Below are 21,005 nucleotides of genomic sequence, written 5' to 3' on the forward strand. Positions count from 1 at the left end.
TACCCCAGAATAGAAACTGTTACCTTTATTCACATTTCTGTTGGATCAACCACCCTGCCAATGAACAGTAATGTTTTAAATGTTTCTTCAAAAATCATGAAAAGGAACGGTCGGTCCACCTTGATGACAGGAGGCACTGTGAATGCAGTTATTTCTGACCCACTAGCTGATGTGGCCTCAGTTCCTTCTTCATCCACATCAATTACTGCCTTTTGGACAACCTGAAATGCAATGTAGAAATAAATTATGTGACAGAAATAAATATTAGCATGAAGAATGTTTTGCAAAGTGCAAGACATTTAGTTGCAGTAGGCTTCTATTAAGGATTAAAATGAGGCGGTCTGTGCAATCTAGCTCTGTCTGGTAGACCCATATGCTGTCTACTTCAGCAGCAGAGGAGTTGGTACAGCCACCATGACCACAATACTTACAGTGTGGATACTAGTTCAGCTGTCATTGTGCTTTTCCATGTTTCTGAGTATGGGCCTCACTTAGAGATTTTGTTTTTGCAGCTGGTAGCATGAAGCAACCATTGCATTTGTATAGTGCTCCTCTTTGACACCTAACTGTACAAGGGAGAGTTTCTCAGAAGTGGGAGGTGTGTTTTCATCAGTCACAAACACTGACTGGCTGCATATGTCATTCAAAGCTGATTTTGTGAGAGCTTAGGCATATGTACCAGCCTTGGGTTTTTTCCTGTATATTTCTAATTCGTACATTTGGTAGCATAGAGTAAATATGTACAGCAATGAGGTACAATCCTGGATTGGTCTGAGGACCTTCCCTTCCCACCGAAATCGCAGCCTGGCAGGATATGATTCTTTTCCCTTTCTGTTCTTTCAGCCTGCACGTACTTCTGAGTACTTCCCCTGTATTTGGGTCTGTATTGGTGAACTGTCTAATCAGCTAGTGCGTTCCCAGCTCCCAAACTCGTAATTCTAGGAATGACTTAATGTGAAGACAGTTGAAGGACTTCACCAGTGTTGAGCTCTCTGCTAAACTTTCTTAAATAATGAAGCTGGCTATCATGATTCACAGGGACAGGATGCTCCTCTGGCACTTTGTAGCTGATGCACATACTGCTTCTAATATCAGTTAGCAGCTACTATTCAAGTGTGATTTTTTCATAATGCGGTATATTTAACTGCTGAGAATCAGCATGGAATAGTTATGTGATCAAGAGGAAGGGAGAAAAGTGCTGCAGATTGCCATTGTGTTTCCCAAAAGTGAAATAGTTTATACCAAACTGAAAATCAGTGCAATTTTATCCGTTAAATGTTTATTCTTAGGATGTTACATTTTCCCAGAAAGGTAATTTTGTTAAGTCAGTACAATTTTGAAAAACAGTAGTTCAGGGCCTAGAGTTTTTGAAACTGGTATAGAAGTGTTTATCATACCACCTATTAACAGTTTTGGCAAAGCGCAAAGGCTTCTGTAAGGAGTTGGTGCAAGGAGACTTGTACCAGCAGCACCAGTAGCTTAGAAGGATTCTTTCTGATAGGATACAAATACTTGGAGGGAGGGTGCAAAGAAGATGCAGTGGAGAGCGGAGCTCTTTTCAGTGGTGCCCAGTGGCAGGACAAAAGGCAGTGGGTGCAAACCGAAACACAGGAGGTTCCCTCTGAACATCAGAGGGAAACACTTTTTCACTGTGAGGGCGACCAAGCACTGGCACAGGTTGCCCAGGGAGGTGGTGGAGTCTCCCTCCTTGGAGATACTCAAAAGGCATCTGGACATGGTCCTCAGCAACCGGCTCTAGGTGGCCCTACTTGAGAAGGGGGGTTGGACCAGATGATCTCCAGAGGTCCCTTCCAACCTCAACCATTCTGTGATTCTATGAAGTTTCTCCCAGAGTTATGGTCCTAGATTATCAACGCTATACAACCCTATACAACCACAAGCAGTTGTGTTATATAAATTCCTTACATAGGTTTATAAAGCTATGTTTTTAAATTCTGTGTTGAATTAATCTCATTTGAGTCTTGTTTTTCTCAACTGTTTATAAATCCAGCTTGTTGCAGAAATGTTACTTTTACTCTAATGTATGAAGTTGCACTTAGCATTAATTGCATTTCATCTTGTTCCAGACACTCCAGTTCTTGAGGTCACCAGTTTCTCTGTTTTATCTCTTTTATCTTCTTTCTTTGACCATGCCTCTTAATTTTCTATCATCAGCAAATTGTCTTTTGTGTAGGCTAGCTGTTTCCTCTTAATGGGACATCTCTGCTCACATAGACCTGTTCCTTCTTGGTGTTGGTGTGATTGTCAAGTCTCTTCCATTCTTTTCTGCTTCTTATTCTGCCTCTGTTTTCTATCAGTCTTCTGAAATTCATCTTTGCTCTCCCTTAAATAGTGGTACGGAGTTATCTTCTTCTCCCCTTTTTCAGTGGGGCTGTGTTCCTCTCTTCTTGGCCATTCACCAGCCTTGCCTTTGCCTGTTTAAGTGTTGATCTTTAAAAGTTTCAGTGTATGAAATGGAACATTGGAATGGGTTGGAATACAACTGTGTTGTGCTGATGCTTTGCTGTGAGATTCTGTTTTTTCTCTGCCAAGGTATGCAGAAGGAAAGACAGGACTGCTTTGACTGCTCTTTCTCACTGTTACCTTTTTGATATTTTATTATTTGAACTTTCCAAAATTCTTTATTTGTTAAGAAGAATACCTGTTCCTGGACTGTGTGTGAGGGATTCCCTCTTCGGGTTTCCTTCCTTGCTCTGGCTTTTGCCATTTGACTGTCATTTACAGTGTCTGTCTTGTTCATGGTTTTTGTTTAATTGTACTCCTTCTCAGAATCACAGAATGGTATAGGTTGGAAAAGACCTTTAAGATCATCGAGTCCAACCGTAAACCTAACACTACCAAGACCACCACTATACCATGTCCCTAAGCACCTCATCCAAACATCTTTTAAATACCTCCAGGGATGGCGACTCAACCACTTCCCTGGGCAGCCTGTTCCAATGCTTGATAACCCTTTCAGTGAAGTAAAATTTCCTAATACCCCGTCTAAACCTCCCCTGGTGCAACTTGAGGTCATTTCCTCTCGTCCTATCACTTGTTACCTGGGAGAAGAGACCGACCCCCACCTCTCTACAACCTCCTTTCAGGCAGTTGTAGAGAGCGATAAGGTCTCCCCTCAGCCTCCTTTTCTCCAGGCTAAACAACCCCAGCTCCCTCAGCTGCTCCTCATCAGACTTGTGCTCCAGACCCTTCACCAGCTTCGTTGCCCTTCTCTGGACACGCTCCAGCACCTCAATGTCTCTCTTGTAGCAAGGGGCCCCAAAAGAGGTCCTTTTCTGCCAGGCAGCTTTCCAGCCACTCTTACCCAAGCCTGTAGTGTTGCATGGGGTTGCTGTGACCCAAGTGCAGGACCTGGCACTTGGCCTTGTTAAACCTCATACAATTGACCTCGGCCCATCGATCCAGCCTGTCCAGGTCCCTCTGCAGAGCCTTCCTACCAACTTCTCTGCCAACTATATTCTTGAGGCAGAGCTTTCCTCCTGTGATGGGTTAGCTTTGGTAGGTGTTGAGCACATATGAAATGTAACCACCCCTTACTTCTACACACCTCATACTTGAAGTGGGATCCATACTGATTAAGGTGTGCAGATTGCATATACTTGGCAGATGAAGTCCTTTCCTATTAGTGTCCCTATAAGTGTATATGACATAGTCTCTTGGCTGGGCCATTTATATACTATTAGAATCTGAATAGCAAGTAATTTTAGAAGGCTTACCTGTGAAACTGCTACATATCCGTGATCTGTGAGATGACTAAGGTCTGCTGTACGTGTAAAGAGATTTTTAATTCCAAGAGCGTGAAGCAATTTCTTCATTTTGTATTTTTGCTCTAGTTTGAACTTTGGAAATGAAATATCGACGTTTCTGTTTGGAAAAAAAAATGCTCAATGCAAACTTGGACTATATAGTAGATCATTTGACTGCTGAAATACAGGCTACTCAGGAATTAAGCTTTACACAGAAGAAAAAGGGGCAAAAATTAAAGAGTATCTACTGGAATTTAGGTTGGCAGAATATAATCTCTGACCTGTTGACTGCCAAAGATGCTAGAAATCATTTCCTTCTCTGTATAAAATACTTCCACCAGCATTTACAGTGCCCTGATAGCAGGACGACACACTAGTTTATTGACCGGTGAAAAGAATTGTCACTTCAGGAATCATATTTCACAGGAATAATTTGGGTTTACATTTTCATATTCAAATTTATCCATTACTCTGGGTTTCCACTGGTAGGAGGGGTTTCATAAATATACTGCATATCTAGATTTATTGTGCACTTTGCCTGGCAGTGCTGAATTTAAGGAGAGAGAAGGAAAGGCCTAAAGAAGAATTCAGAAAAACTTGATCGCCTATGCCCTCAGAGACACACACATTTCTAAATGAGAGGAACCACAGGCTTGTTGCCTCAGAGTAGAAGCTTTCACATGCTGCTTGGGCTGTGGGTAGGCCGTTAAAGGACCTCTACTCTGTAGATACCTAATGCCACAGAGACACCAGCATGTGAAAAGGGTTAGGAAGACCAGCTAATCTTTGTTATGCTTTGTTGCTTTGCTGCAATAGACATAAAAGACATTAAGGCCAATGGGTGTCAAAGCAATACCTGGTTTTCATGTTTCCGAGCCAGGATTCCACAAGCTCTGTAGTCAAATGGTCTTCAAGTGAAATGTAGTCTCCCTCCTTTTCTGGGATGACAATCAGCATGTGGGCTTTCCCTTTGTAGGGTAGTTTTATCACAGTGCATCTCAAGTTCTCATCAAAAGTTGAATTAACTTTATCTGACTTGAACATCATGGGTACCTGTACGCTTCTGTATTTGTTTATGTGGAAAGTCTCCATTTCTGTAAATTTGGAATTAAATGGATAGATCCACTTCCCTGAGGACAGAAAGAAACTAAATAATTATGTGCATTCGGACTTTTTCAGGAACCCTTAAAAAAAAAAGTGTAGGATATTTTCTGTATCTAGTTGAAGTGGATGTCAGTTGTGTCTGGGATAAGTGGATGACAATTGCAGTATATTTAGTGTATGTGCTTTAAATGTCTTACAGCAGGAAAAGGAAATAATCCAAAAAATAAACTCCTTCATTTGCAGGGAAAGAAGGGAAGTCTTTTTCTAAGGTTGATTAGTTGCCAGTCAAGTACAGAACTGATATCTTTTTTGTTTATTGAATGCCATATGAGCATCCGTCTTTTATTAATGTCACCTTATCCGAAATTCTCTACCAGCTGCTCAACATCCTGGTTTTAAATTAATTATACAATCTTTTGGATGGGGATTCAGCGGTGCACTTACTTGTAAAGTGCACTGGAATGTGACCTCTTTTAGACTAATGATTCTGATCTCTACCATTGCTTTAAATGTAGCCACAGCCATTTATCTCTTTTCTCTGATTTTCTGCCAGGGAGACTAACCTTGGCATTGGGCAAAGTGCACTTTTGTAAATACAAAAGAATAAACTGGCATTGGACAAACTGCACTTTTGTAAATACAAAAGAATAAACTTCGTCCGTGGGGAGGCTGTATGGCTGAGGGGTAATTTTCTTTGTTCTCATGTGTGCATTTATTGTAGTGGAGTTTCTGTGGATGTCATCTGCTCAGTGCTTTGGACTGGAGTAGTGGCTGTGACTGTGGGTTCTCTGCACAGCATTCCTCTCGCCCCCTTTGTCGCCCTAGCTCTTTGTCTTTGCTTTTTACCTAACCAGGTGTCTCTGGCTTCTGTATGGCTGTTTCAGAGTAAAGGGTGGGTTTATGGCTCCCTGTCATTGCCAGGACCTCCTTTTGGAGTCCCTTATCTATCTTCTAAGCTAGTGGTCAGAAAGACCCCAAAAGCAGGAAAAGAAGCATAAGATATTTGGCAGTAGATGACCTCTCCACAGAAGTCTCTGCCCATCACAGCTATTTCTTTCCTTCACCCTATAAGGTAATATAATGGGGTACTTTGTCACTTTGGTTCCTCTGGGGGAGAAGATTCTTGACTGAAATAGAAAATTATTTTTGTTTTCATGATTTTGTGTACTATGTAAAATCAGACAATGATTTTATGCCCAGTATCCAGCATTCAAAAGACTATCATGATTAAGGCTTTTTCATTTTGATTGGTGAGTGAAAATTAAACATCCTTTTTAGTCATAAAGAGGGATCACGCAGAGATGGATTGAGATAGTTTGATAGCTTTTTTGTTCTCTTTGAGACTCTGTTGTATGGAAGAAAGCATAGAAGAATTGTGGTTCCCTATCATGAAAAATAATTTCCTATTAAATAAACCTAATAGAAGAAAGTAAGTCTAGACAGAGATGTAGAGAAAATAGGACATCTGAATTAATTTAAACTTCCCCTAATGTAGCTGAAGTTAGAGTCCTGGTTCTCCTAATAAATAATCATTTTGCAAAATAGAAACAGTTACCTTTGAAGACAATGTAGTCCACAAGTAGCAGTTTATTATGGCGGTCAAGCTCTTCAAAAAACTTTGGGATTTTTCCTTTGGTCCTTTTGTTAATATTTTGATTTATGACAGATTTTGCCTGTGTAGAGTTTTGAAAGTCCACACTCAGGAATTCCATATCAAAGTACTGCTTAGATAAGTTGAGGAAAGACTCCTTGAGTCTAAAGTCCTTTTGGATAAAAGAAAGAGTACCTTGCACAAGGAGAAGTTCTTCATTCTTTGTGATGTTATCTTTCAGTTGTTTAAACAAAGCTGGTAAATGATGGCGATCCACTCTGTCCTTCAAAGCATGGAGTTTTAGACATTTTACAATTTGTCTGTGTGTTTCCCCTTTGGCTGCCAGCGTATATGCAGTCATGAGAGCTGATATGGAAAGGGGAGAGATGATTACATTGTTATCATGTGTCATTGCAATTTTTCTGTAGAGGTTAAATCCAAAATTTGCAGTCTTTTCAGTGAAGTTGTAGAGAGTGAACTCTTCGAGACCTCGCTCTTCAAAAGGCTTAGAGATATTTTTATGATGACGCCACTCTTCAGAAATATTGACATTTTTATTTCTTTCCAAGAAATTATTGTCTTTTTCCTTCTTTGGATTTTTAGGTCTGATGCCAGCCTTGCTGATTTCAACACATATTTCACTTAAGAGAAGTAGGTAAATTCCTGTTTTCATGTTGACACCCAGTAATCAGTTCTTTTTTTCTAGTAAAGAAAATGGAGAAAGAAAAAAAAAAAAAGGCAAGATAACGACTTTTTAGTTTGTCCTTGTATTCACAATGCAAAAGGTCATAGATGTAGTGAGGTGGTCTTTCTGCATCTTCAGTGTATGTACTCTAAACATAAGATCTGATTTCTATTTGAAAGGTCAAATTTAGATCAGTGAAAGAGAGACGTTTCCAATGTCATTAAGTGAATCCAGAAGAAATATCATGATCTTCTGGTATTGGTGGTTCATGTCAGAAGTATTTAACTGATTTTCCCTTGCTAACTTGTAAATCCTTTACAAAATCAAACTGAGATTTCAGGTACAATATGCAGCTCAAAGATGAAAAATCGGCTTGTTGGACCTGTGTCGCGGCTTTCGCTCCTGGGAAATTGATGTCATCTATAAACACAAGAATTCTAGGCAGCATGTGGTGGAAATGACATTTTACCTGGAGAGCTCTGACACAGACTAGTCCTAGAAGATTTGGATGGCGACCTACTGAAAGCTGGGAGACCTGTAACTCCCTTTCTGCACTTCATTGGCACTGCAGGTGGATTGTGTTCTCCATGGTATGTGTCTTAATCATGGTTGCCATTCCTATTGGATCCATCTTTTCCTGGGTAATGGTAGTGGCCTGACAGTTAACCATCCCTCCTGTAGAAATGTTGACCAAATGTTTGTTACCTTACATGTTTTATATTAGTGGCATGCTGTGTTAAGAAGATTCACCTCCTTAGGGAAAAAACCACTTGAGAAGCACAAAAAGTGTCTGATTTTCTAGTACGATAAATGCCAACCCAGAAAACAATCTGGTTTTGAGAGTTAGAGAACATTATATTAAAAATTGTCTTTTTAAAACAGACACTTAAATAGCTGTATGTTATATAAAAAAAATGAAACTACGGCCACTCGATTTTGTTCCAGAAATGGTAACTTACAAGAACCATGCAGAAAAATATTTGTTTATGTAAATATTTTTGAAATATTTCAGATGTAACTCAGAGAATGCTGGAGTTCTACACTGCAAATTACTTTTACAAACCTTGAAAGACAGAGTTTTGCCATGTGACTTTATGCCTTGTTTTCCCAGAAAATTTTTTTAGAAGGATATATTTGTCTCGTTATGTAGAAAATTAAAATCAGACAAAACCAGTCTGTCTTTAAGAGACTGCCTTAAGCCAAACTCATCAGAATAAATCAAGATTAACTCCACTGACATACAGATTGCACAAAGCTGGTCTAAGGCAAGGCAGAATCTGTGCCTATAGGACTTTTACCCATTCATTCGTCTAAACAAATAAAAAACAGTCTTGAAATAGGTAGCCATAGCATAACAGGGAACTACAAAGTAATGACACCTAGTCAAGGTGAGCTATTTTCACATATGTGAAGGAAAACAAAGATCCTAATGTTAATGTGGCACCACTAGCTCTTTGTCAAGCAAATATTCTTTCAGGGTTACTGACTATTATTGAAGGGTTGTTGTGCTCAAAGACACCCATAGTTAAGTGCTTTTATACTGTATCTTGCTCTTTCGTTCACTTACAGAAAAGTTCATTTGAGAAAAAAATGAGACACAGTGCAGATTTTAATGGTATCTGTAATCATACCTCTTGCCTGGTCAACTCTTCCCTTGATACATTGTGTTTGTAGGTTGTTGGAGAGCTGGGCTTCAGATACTCTCATGACAAGTACAAAAACCCATCTATCTAGTTCATTTTTAGTATCGATAAAACATCTGGAGCTTAGTGTGAAGCATTAAGGTGAAGCATTTCTACAAATGTGAAGGAGTGTACTGATGTGACCCTGGAGAATCAGGAATGATTTAGACATAGGAAATTTTTGCCGGTGAACCTGATCGGCACTCCACTGCCAAAAGCACCTCAGAAAGAAAGTCAAAGTTCTGTGAAAACCTAGATAAATATTGTGAAGACATACCAGGTTTTGTATGCGACATACACGGGAATGGTCAAGGAGACATTATGGCTACTGTGTTTGAATCCCTAGGGATAACATCCCAGTATATGGCTGCATCAAGAGGGCCAGCCTCTAGCTCAGCAAGAGAACAAGGCTGAAGTTCTAACCTCAGTATCTGTACAGAGCAAGGTGTTGCAGCTGCTAGTGTACTTCTGTCGAGAGCCTGGTGTGTACTGTTGTTTCTAGTAAGTCGACGTGAAATTTCTATGTTACTGCCCATACTTACCAAGGCCTGAAAACCAGGACTGAAAATACAATGTCATTGTGTAGAATGCCTGCCTTTCATCATTTCATTTCACTTTTCACCCTTCTGCTATAGGTTGTTTGTTACTCCACTCAGATCACTCTCCTGATCACATGCCATAGGATTCCCTGTTCTTTTATACTTACTGTCCAGCAAATGCTGAAGCAGGTTTGTCAGTGCCGTCTCCTCCCTGAAAAGACCATGTTTCAATGTCAAATAGCACAAGGATGAAACAGTTGTTCTGTGCTTAAAAATACAGTATTTTACACAAGTTGTGATTTCTGAGCAAAGTTAATACAGGGACTCTCATCTGTCCAACAAAATGTTTGGAGAGAACTAGACACATTTTACAGAAGGCCTCAGGCAAACTTTAGCATCAGACACTGCTTGTGTAAATTTACACATGCAACCGCACTTTTCAAGCCTAAAATGCAAATATGCTTATCATTCATCTTTCCATCAAAGCAATATATGAATTTCTCTCCCATACAGCAGTGTTGAATTGCACCTTATGGAAAAATCTTGAATGGCCATAATCTTTGGAGACGCGTTTTCCCATTGTAAATTAAACAGGATGTTCAAGACCACCAAGCCTGCACAGAATCCTTTGGTATAGCAGTGGCATGCAAATGGATAAATGAGATGAAAACATGGATTATATGGCCGATCACTGAAGTAGTAAGTGATACAACAATCTAGAAAATACATAGCCACTATTAACTACTCCTTTTAAGTTAAGGATCTGTAACGGTCATTGTATAATTTGTGATTTGGCATATAGGAAAGCTGGTTTTATTTGATGGCCGTTTATTCAGAGTTCAGCTGAATTTCACAGTTGCCTGATTCAGGCTGTGGGAGTTAGTCCTGAAAAGGTATGTTGATGTGAGTACTGAGACATTTGGGTGCCAAGTCACAGGATGCTTTTGGCAGTCAGGTGGTGTGCTATTTTCTTTTGAGATAATCGGTCACGTTCTGTACTTGGTGCAACACAGATGGGCTGTAATGACTTAATCGGGATGCAGTGAAATCCCTGAATGTTATGCCTCCTCTTGAGTGCATGGCAGCCAGGGAACAGAGTAAAATAGGCAGCGTACTGTGATTGTGAATTCTTTATTTTTCTTTCCCATTAACTCTTCCTTTATTTTCAACGAGAGTCCCAGTGTCTGGATTCTGCAGGACTGGAATAGGGAAGGGGATGGCTTGACTTCAGCTGCTGCGTTGCTGGCCAAGTGGTGCATGCGACTTCTGCAGGGTGGGATACTTACTCTCCCTTGACAGACTGCAAGCAGTGCTGTTAAGAGCTATTACAGTAACTGTAAGGCATTTCTGCTCCCTATGTAGTGGCCCACTTGTGCGGGAAGTAACATAGGCACCAAGGTACTGTTCCTGCCACAATGCTATGCCTGCCCTGGCAGCAGAGGAGGAGGTCTTTTCCCCTGGGAGTCATCCCTACTTCAAAGAGGTATCCTTGGACACTGCAGAGTCAGCTCTAGCATAGAGACAGGGATTGGAAAATTTTGCTTTTGATCATATTCAGTCACAGACAAAGGGCTTTCTGCAACAGCAGCAGTCCCTGTAAAAGAGCATCAGGCCTAACTGCTCAGTAGACATTGCAGAGCACCAGCTCTTCCCCGTCTTTTCTGGGGATAGTGCAATTCCTGTGCAACATCTGACAGTGTTGCGTTTGGCAGATGTCACTGTTGCATCTCTCTCTGAGAGGTCTGGGATGGTACTTGGCTCGGGAGGGCCACCAGATCCCCCCGGGAGATGTGAAGGGACTGAACGGGGAAGGCAGTGAGCTGCCTTCCAGAGGGCTCTGCCTTCCTAACACAAATGGGTTTCAGACTGAAAGGACGGGGCAAACGCAGAAGCCCTTATTTACAGGCACATCCCAGACCATTCAACACTCAAGAAAAGAGTCCTGCATTCTCAGACATACACAAGTGCTACTGATTTGGGTGTTATGAGCATCACAGGAGTAAGAACCTCACAAATGCACTAAGCATTCACTGCAAATTTGAGATTGCAACAATTTAAAGTTAACATTACAGCAGCTTATTTGTGCACCTTTAGTAACAGAAATAAAGTATGTCCTCTAGGACTAGGAAAGACAGTTCTGGAAACAATAAAGTGATATTATTGCACATTATAAGCTTGTATTTTTAGACCTGAGTGAAGCTTATTGCTAATTTTAGAGAACCCACTTTATGCATAAAGTAGACAGTTCATTAATAAACATATAATTGCTAGAGCAAAGTTAACATTCTTTCAATTTCAAGAAATATTTGTTTCTAGTAGTCTCAGATATCAAAGAAAGAAGTTTCTTGCTTAAATGCATTTTTATTCTGAAAGCATTAGAGCAAGAGAAAAATCAAATATATTAGAATGCTAATTAAGATTTAGAATAATGTAAAATATCACATTTAGAGAATAGCTGATATATATATATAATTATGTGTATATATATTTAAAAATACAATAATCCTTCCCTTTACAATCTAAATGCTTCATATAAATCTTGTCTTACCTATTAGGTAGCTCCTCTGTTACTTTTCTCAATCAAGTAGGTTTAAAAACCAGATGATGATGTCTGTCCCATATAGAAGTTTTTCAACAAATATTTGCTCTTCCAAAGAGTGATAATCTGGTTTTGTCTGTTATAAATTAACTGCTTTATAAACACCGAGTATTGTGATTCCCATAAATGGCATAATGAGGGAGGGTTATATTCCAGTAAATACGCTATATCTTTCATGAGAAACAAGAGAACAGTAAACTCTTTGCATCCAGCCCTTCGACACCCCAGCAGGAATTGGCCCCGCACAGCCAATGGGCCATGAGAGTTATTTTACAGGGAGGCTCTGAGCTACTCAGTGGTGGAAGCAGTATCCAATCCTGCTGAAAATACCCCCTTTCGTAAAAGAATAGGTCACTGTTCACCAAGGCGGGGGGGAACAAAAGAGAGGGAGGGAGCAGGTACAGAACGTTTGTAGGGGTGTTGTCAGCTCCCTCGCCCTGCAATTCGGCCATTCCTTTTAGAGGAGAGACCAGGGCTCCACTCCCTGTTTCAAGAGCATGCCAGCTATTCGGTAACGTATCAGTATGCCAAAATTAACCGACTGATAAGCACTGAGTGATGTTTCTCATATAAAAGACAAAATGGGGGAAGCGGATATTCCTGCAAAAGTTGTACAGAGCTATGGGAAGCAGGAATAAACTTTTTGAATTTTTAGTTGGTCTGGCTTGGACAGACCTGACAGGCCATTTTTGGGTCTTCAGCATTATTAGTTGGGCAAGGCACAGTCTTTAAGACAGTTTACTCAGCAATTTCTGTAATGTGGGCATGATCTAACCTCTTCACTATTTTGATCGTTGGCCTGATTCCAAATAAAATATAAACATGGAACTCCGTATCTTCCCCTTATCCTCCTAAATTACTTTTTAAAATACTCCCAAATGAAACAGAACATTTCATTCTGATTTGGATTGTAAAAGAAAAATAATTTGGCCTTAAAACTTGAGATAAGGGGACTAGTCTCTATTTTTCAACTGAACTGAAAAAAAAATTATTACATGCAGTCTAAGTGGAAGCATTGCCAGAGCAAAGGACGAAATTCTAGAAAGCCCATAAAGGACTTGGGCATCCAGGACTCCATGCAAAAAGGCTCTTGTTTGTTGTTGATTAGTATTACTTCTATAAAAGTGACAACAGTGTTTGCTTACAAAGTGCAAGATTTGATTAGGAAGTGCTTAAGACCTGAACGTAGCCCCTCCATGGTCTGACCAGGTTTGTATCCACGTTGCAAGGACACGTTGCTGGAGGGCACTTGTGGGTGTTATGCACTTAAGAAGTTCAACAAGAGGGGTCGTGAAGGGTTGCAGGCTTTAGGTACCTAAATTCTTCCTTGGTTTAAATTCTATTAAAATAGTCTTCCTTTTAGAAACCATCCTGGTCATAACAGGCCCCAAGTATAGGCATTGTATTAAAGAACATGGAAACATAAGACGGGTTTACTGAGTGAAGGCCCTGCCCTAATATCATGCAGTCTATTCCCTAAACATAAAAAGCTCCACTGTGAATGCCTCAGTGACTCCAGAACTTCAGTTCTCTGTCCAGATGACTGGACATTTTTTTTCTACTTCCTAACCTATATTTATTTGTGGTTAATTCAGTTGGAATTGAAATTCAAATGTCTTCTCATTACATGGAAGAAATTTGCATCTGATACAGTCGAAAAAAGCTGCATTACTGTGATGTGCTTCTGAATCTGTGCGTCTTCTGTTGTGGCCCAGGAAGACAATACAAGGAAAACCTGATGCACACAAAATCACACCCAGCAAAATTAGCATTGTTATTAGCAATGATAATAGCAACCAAGCCTCTTCCTAGCCCTCGCACCAGGACCCTGACACGCATGGTCACCACTGGAAGCCCTGCCTGAGTTAAGATGCAACTATATTGGTATTTAATATTCAAAAGCTGAAGTCTTGCTTATAGATGGTAGTGAAAAGAAGGGTTTGAAGAAATCTTGAAGTCTTTGAATCTCTCAGTTAAATAATTTCTGGACCACAAAAACAACATCAATCCTATTTTATCTGGAAGATAAAGAAGGCTGCTATGAGATGTATTGACTGTGTACAGAGATCCGAGGGAATTGTCTTCCTCTCTAGTTACTCATGAAGCCCTTGCTAGTTTTTCATGCTGGGTAACACCTTGCTGCGAGTGTCCTCCACACACTATTGGGAGTAACGTATTCCTCCCACCAACTACTATTTATATTGTCAGTCGCCCCTTGCATTCAACAGACCTTTCTGAGCAGTAAAACACCACACAACATATGGGTAACACTCTGCCAAACTATACATATTCGCAGAGTGATTTACTGGGAGAGGATTGCTGGTGTGTCACACTGGCAAAATTGCACTTTTCCACAGTTTAAGACAAAACCACTCCTGAGACCAGAACAAGCAAGGGCAATACAAGGGTGTATTGCGTCTCTGCTGGGAGCTTGTGCCAGCACAGTGCTGAGGCTGGGCAATAGGCAACTGATATGTCAGCAGTTGAGCTAAAGACTGTCTGTTCTCTAATAGACAATTTTTTTTGGATGCATATACAACTCTGCAAAATTTGGTAGTGATTATGTAGTCCAGGTGCTCACCAATCTGTTTGTCAAAGGCCCTGTGACTCTTGGGTACCTGAGGGTAGATACTGCAGAGGCAGGCTCAGCTGCTTGTTCCAAATATTCAGCGGATTTCTGTTATATGCCCCTTTCATCCTTTTGCAGTTCTTCTTGTGGGGTTGGCAACACCTCTGCTTCAGTGGCTGCTTTTCATCTTACTTATTTTCCCCAGTGTGGTTTAGGAAACCTTCAGTGACTGTGGAGCAACCAATCATCTTAATATTTGGTTTGTTTTGGGCTTAGGTTCCCTGTGCTAACAGTGGTTCCTACCAATTACAAGCTCCTTGGTACAGCAATAGTGCTTGCTTAGGTAATGCCTCTGTTTCATATGCCGTGCCCCATTTTAGCAATGATTGTAACTAACTCAACCAGAGCTAAGCTTCAAAATGGGCCATGAGGTATGATGGGCATGATTGCAGTACCAAGAGATCAGATTCCGTGAAGGAAACTGATTAAGTGTATCTCTACCAGGATCCCAGTAAGAGATTTTTGGAAGTTTTGAGTTTCTTGCCTTGCTCAACCAAGGTAATAACCAAATAGATACGTTTCACTCAACGCCCTGTGAATTTGTGTCCCCAGCTAGTGGCTACCCATTTGGTTTCTCAAGGGTAGATGCAGGATATTTACCCCTGCCTTGATGAAGCTAGTTGAGATCAGTCAGAAATACTGTCCAGGCTGGAGTTTGATGAGAAGAATTAAGGTAAAAAGTGTTAATTTAGGAAAATACTTGGGCTGAATGTGATCTAACCTCTTCCATGTTTCTTAGACTGAACAAAATACCAGTATACCAGGAGTAGTGCAGGAGCTACACAGAGATGATTTTCAAGGATCTATTTTTCTTCTGAAGTCCCACTGTGAAATTACTCATAACACATAAACTAACATGCGCTAACAGTTACAAAATAGCTCTTTATACAGTCTTCTGAACATACTTAGTTTGTCAACGAGATGATTCATCAAGGTGGATGCTGCTTCTCCCACTCAAAGAGTGCACATTATAATTGACATCAGCTGGATGCAAACACCCTGATGGCTCCATACCTACACTGTTTATAAGCCCGACCTTTTTCGTAGAGAACTAGGCCTATGCAACTGTTCATATGGGAGGATTCCTGTAGTGAAAGCATCTTTGAAAGGTATGTATTCCTGCATCTCACCTGGGGTGGGTTGGGTGCGTTACTATACCAGATGGACAAAGCAGTAAAGCTGTAGTATTTCATAACATAGGGTTGAAGTCTCTGCTTTATATTTTCAACTTCACAGTCAAGCGCTATCTAATTGCCCTTGAACACACAAATAAAATTGTAATTGTCTGTCAATAGGACATCTTACTATGGAAGCTTTTATAAGGAATGCAAAAATGATGAAACACTGTAATAGTGTGTCCAGAGAAGTACTGTCAATTTTCAGTAACAGGTAAAACAATAATCCACAAGGTATGATGGAAGTAGCATGAATCCTGCTTTATTCCAGGGGATGGAGTAAATGACCTTTTAAAGTCACTCCCAGCCTTGTTTCCTGTGATTCTCTGACTCACAGCAAAGGACTATTTGCATTCTCAGTAATTTATTTGGCCTGCATTTTTACATACAAGAATTAAAGAGCTGCAGCAGGGGGTGGCTGGTGTTTGCCTAGTCCCCGTGGAGCCAGCAGGTGTCATCAGAACCCTTATTTCTCTGGTGGGAAGAAGGATAATTTTGTGTGGTTGGACATCAGCACTTCTCTGCGCATTACAAAGTTTGTATCATGAGGCAGGACTTAAGCAGGTAGGAAACACAAACTTAAACAACCGGCACTGGAAGATACTTCTGTTCTTCTGGGAGGGCATCTCAAAGTTTCTCCAGTAGATGTGAAATGCAAGTGCATTTCTATTTTAAATTCCTGGAAAAAAATCAGCTTTAAAGGCAGGAATTACAAAGTGTCTAAGAGATTGGTATGTCTAAGGGGAAAAAAAGTTATTATTGCATCTTCAAAGTGGCAGAAAATACTGCCATCAATGACTTCTGATCACCTGAACTTGGAATATGACATATTTTCCCACTATTCCTTAACCAAATTCCATGTTTACATGCACTGCGCAGGCATCTCCTTACTGCTGCGATAATCAAGCTGAGTTCCTGTGACTTGCACTCTTTGACTGTCTGGCCTGAAGCAATTACCTGATGTAATGAAGAAATCTCTGCCCTTTGGCCTCTGTGAAAAACAAGCAAAAGATGCCCACCTGCACTTGTGAAATGTGCTGAGGTTTACTGAGTACCAAATGAGTGCAAGCTAATGTTACCCACATTGCCCAGAGTGGCTGGCAAAGAGCTCTGCATTGTGAGGTCGGGGTTTTTCGTTTGTTTTTTCATTTTAAACGTGGATATCAGTACAGTAACCTGCTACAGGTCTGGTACTAGTTCTCATGGCCTGAGTGTGTGCTTCCTGTAGGGTGCATGTGGTGGGTATTCAAAAGCAACTCTTCTTCCTAGGGAAAGTATGTATCTACCTGGCTGTGCTTTCACAAAGTATCTAAGCAGGCATTAGTTTTCATACAGGACTTGGTGTCTTTGTTTAAACTGCTTCAGCACTTTATCTGGTCTTCGATGAGACTAGTCAGTATCCGTGTGCTTCTATTCATTTCTGCATGCTGGTCTGGGGACCAGTCCCTTCTTGAGATTTTTAAAGACAATGTCTGAGTTTACCTGAAAACAATAAAAGTAAAGTGGAGAAGCAAAGGCAGATAAAAAAATCTTTAAGAAGACATGAACATTTTCTTCAAATACCATATGAAGCTGTCATAAGGCAACAGCATATTTCTTGTGCGTTTGAGTTAAAAGGATAATAAATTACATGCTGCTACGTACAAGAGACATCCATAATGATCAGTCTCAAATGTAAGGCCAGAGACATTGGATACTTGTGTCTGTCACTCGTTCACATATATAATATTAATTTTCAAGAAACAGACATATTATACTAAAGATCCGCTATCAGTTGAAAATTTGTAACTAATATTTCCATTGTTTCCTTCCCATAAGGAAAAATACTTAGACAGTGAAATAGTTAAATGGACAGCAACCCCTGTCTATGAGCTGTGTGGGGACTCAAATATGGTTTTCTTTATATGTCATAAGAATATTGCATTTAATATGTGGGCAGTGCCAGATGTGAGGTGTTAATTATGCATTTCCTTGATTTAAGCGTTAATGTCACTTAGCAACCTTACTCATCTTTGAAATGGAACTTTTTAAGGATGCACATACATTGCTAGTGAGAATAACATTTATATCAGAAAAATTATTTGGGAAATGGAGCAGATGCATGAATCTCTTTCACTCCTGATGGGAACCAGGTGAAAAGTTTATAGTTCTTTTGAGATGCTTCCTTAGAGCACTACAGCACTTGGTTGCTCTTCCCAGTTCCTGATATTTTCTGGCTAACGTGCCATCCAATTTTGCAACTGTGACTCAGTGAATTTTCAGCTTGGTTTTTTTAAGGAAATTCAGGTTATACTTTCTCTGTCTCATTCTCTCTCTCTTGCCTTCTCTCCGTTCCATTTTATATATTTTGAAAGTATTCTCTTTTTGCATCCAATCTGACAAGACGATAAAGGTCTGAAACATACAAAATTCATACAAATTTCATGAAGTTGAATGACCTGATCTAGGACAGAGACACTTTTGCAGCCTGCACTGTGGGAGGAGCTGATGAGCTTGTCTTTGCTAGACATCAGAGAATCCACACCAGAGCAGCTATGGAAAACAGGTTTCACTGATTCTGTAGGCCAGATAGCAGTTTATATACACAAAAAATAGTGCATAGGTTTGCTTAATATTTATTTTTATGCTGGTAAGTTAGGCCCATGGGTGTGTTGGAGGTAAATGCAACCTTAATATTAAGTTGCTGGATAACAAACAGTAGTGTGACATGTTCATGCTGAGCAGTTGTCCTGGTTTCAGCTTTTATATAAGTATCCACACCTAGAGGGTGATAGGACAGCTGGGAGCAGGGGAGAAGAAAAGGAAGACAGGCAAGGTAGCAGGAAGCTGAGGCTTTACTGGACAAAGCTCAGAAATAGTAACCATCCTTGGAGACACTCAAAACCTCGCCCACGATTTCATCAATCCATGAGGCATAACTGGCCGTTAAAGGACTGTTCCTTGGCTAGTGACAGCATTTTGCCACGTGGCTGGTGCTGGCAATGCAGTCTCTTTGCGTGCTGACTCACTTGGAGTAGAAAGCTGGTTCCCACAGGTTGTGGGTTCCCACAGGATGTGGACCATGGGCCAGCTTAAAGCACCTTCACCGTCAGGGCCTCTGTGAAGATTCAGCTGTAGGTTAGTCTTGCTTTTCTGTGCTACAGCCATAAGCACAATATCAGCACTGCTCTATATGCCTTTTCTTGGAAGGATTCCCGGTCTCCTACAGCTAGGATTTTGTGCCAAACTGAAGCACTTAAAAGCCTGTAATACACTGTATTATATATTCCTTTAAAGAGAGTGGTGTCTCCAGCGTGGGAGCAGTCTTACTTCAGACACTTCCTGGGTCTGTGGCCAGATCAGAATAAGTCACTGAACACATCCAAGACATCCTTCTTACCTCCCAGAAGGCCTCATCTGGCATATTCAGTTGTTCCTTCTTAGTCATTTTTGATTGAAAGCACCTATTTTGCTCCCTATATAATGAAACAATTTTTGGATCCCACTCCATAGTGAATGATAGTAACCTTGGTCAGCGGCTGATTATAGAATGAATGTGAGATTTCTGCATCATATAATTTGCCTTTGATGGGGGTATTCATTTTTCTTTTTGGCATTGTAATGAGCATGGAAGCATTTGCATTGACAGGAGGTTTAAATTACAATTCACCACCCATTCTTCTTCAGTGAGCAGTGGTGTCTTCAAGTTCCAGTCATTGTCCTTCTAAAGGACAGCCAGTCCTGTGGTCAGACTTCTTGTCAGCCAACATTTCTATTTAGTAGAAGATAAACGTAGGGTGAATATGATATTTCAACTACATTTTATTGAGTGAGTGGCTATATTTAACAAGACTTTGCTCTCTCTGACCAGCAGGAAAACAAGTGCTCTTGTGAACGCCAGTGCAGTAATAGCATGAAATTAAGGACTCTGTATCAAGAGAACACTCGAGAACAGACTTTAGTCTTTAGCATCATGGTTCATACACTTGCCACCCAAACTCATATCTTCAGCTTGACCATAGTTATCTTATAGCTTAGGCACATCATATCCGTAATACGTGTTGGAAGATCTAAGCTTGGACACAAAGGTGTTCTGCAGTCCCTTTCTATAGTAAGAATATAGTCATTGGACCTACTTTGATACTTGTGGTAGGTCAGATCCAGTGATAATCCACCTTGTCTGTGCTCCATATAGGTTGGACTGTATAGGCAAATGTCTGTCTTTGCTTCTGACATGCTCCAGATGTCAGGTCTCAACTCCTTCTTAGACTTGTATATGAGTAATGTGGACCGTATGTGACAATGTGCTCAGATGCTCAGACTCCTGTTATTGTGTACCAGATCAAATTGTTCTTCCCAGGTAATGTGTAACATGATGGGCTACAGAAGATGGATGTCTGCTAGCAGACACATCGGAAGCACTAAAGAGAATATGAAAAACAGAGAACTGATGTTTTTCATCTGAAGAAAGAAACCTGTAAGATACAGACCATTACAATAATAAAGAGAGGAAAATGAACAGTCTTTTCAGTGTGGATATGTTTTATCATTGTATCAGTAAAATTTAACCGACGTAGGGCTGTCTCCATGAGGAAATAATGCAGTGGAACTGTGGTGCAAAAATGTTACTACCCTAAATCCTTGTGTGGACTTTCATTCCAGCATAAGAGTGACTTCTTGGCTGAGCTTAAACTCTTTGCAGGGTGACAAATTTAAAAGGATTTCTTATACCAGAACAAAAGTTTCTGTACAGAAAATTTTCACTCTAGAACTATATTGCTTTAAAATAATCCTTTAGATCATAGCACAACCTTGTTCTTGTGTGCATACAATTTTAATGTGAAGGTGGAATTATTCATCAAATATAATTTTTGGAAATCAATGCAACTGTTTTTGCCTTTTTGACCGAAATTCAACATGTGAAGCCTTGCAAAGCTCACAGCTTCCACTGCTAGCTAGCACCACGGGAGTAGATATATTGCCCCTCTGTGTCTGTGTGACTCCCGTTCTTATCTGACTTACAGAGCAGCTCTTACCCTAGGCGTGCCCAGACCTGCCATGGTGTGATGGGTTTTGAGTTCTCACTGGGAGCTGATCCAGTGAGAGACTTCCTGTAGGAGCAATTATACTGGTACAGCTGTGCTTACAGCAGTACAGCTCGTGCTGCTCAGGGGAAGTGGCATAAACAGCCTCTGTATGAAGCAGTTGTAGAGTGACATAACTGTATTACTTCACTGAGTAGGCTGTGGGTTTAA

The 21,005-nt window shown here is 40.5% G+C and overlaps 2 protein-coding genes across 7 annotated transcripts in view; one reads left to right on the forward strand and one right to left on the reverse strand.

Annotated features, from left to right (window-relative positions):
• PPP4R4 (protein phosphatase 4 regulatory subunit 4) overlaps positions 1-21,005 on the forward strand; it is a 111,647-nt gene that overhangs the window by 78,021 nt on the left and 12,621 nt on the right. Inside the window, exons 25-27 of one of the 6 annotated variants that reach the window (XR_012775958.1) lie at positions 7,066-7,117; positions 7,488-7,737; positions 9,176-9,257. The exons of 4 other annotated variants lie outside the window; for them this stretch is intronic. Coding sequence is in view for 1 of the 2 variants with exons in the window: in XM_075503502.1 (XP_075359617.1) it covers positions 7,066-7,108 (43 nt within the window). In the remaining variant the exon portion in view is untranslated. Of the gene's footprint in view, positions 1-7,065; positions 7,118-7,487; positions 7,758-9,175; positions 9,258-21,005 lie in introns of those variants that run through there. One more of the 6 variants, XM_075503502.1, reaches the window with a different exon arrangement.
• On the reverse strand, positions 30-7,156 carry SERPINA10 (serpin family A member 10). Its single transcript, XM_075503513.1, has 4 exons — positions 6,427-7,156; positions 4,624-4,897; positions 3,738-3,885; positions 30-221 (listed from the first exon to the last, which is right to left on the reverse strand). The coding sequence occupies exons 1-4, from the start codon at positions 7,133-7,135 to the stop codon at positions 30-32; spliced, it is 1,323 nt and encodes a 440-aa protein (XP_075359628.1). The 5' UTR covers positions 7,136-7,156.

This window comes from Mycteria americana, chromosome 5, assembly GCF_035582795.1.
Source record: "Mycteria americana isolate JAX WOST 10 ecotype Jacksonville Zoo and Gardens chromosome 5, USCA_MyAme_1.0, whole genome shotgun sequence".
Lineage (NCBI taxonomy): Eukaryota > Metazoa > Chordata > Aves > Ciconiiformes > Ciconiidae > Mycteria > Mycteria americana.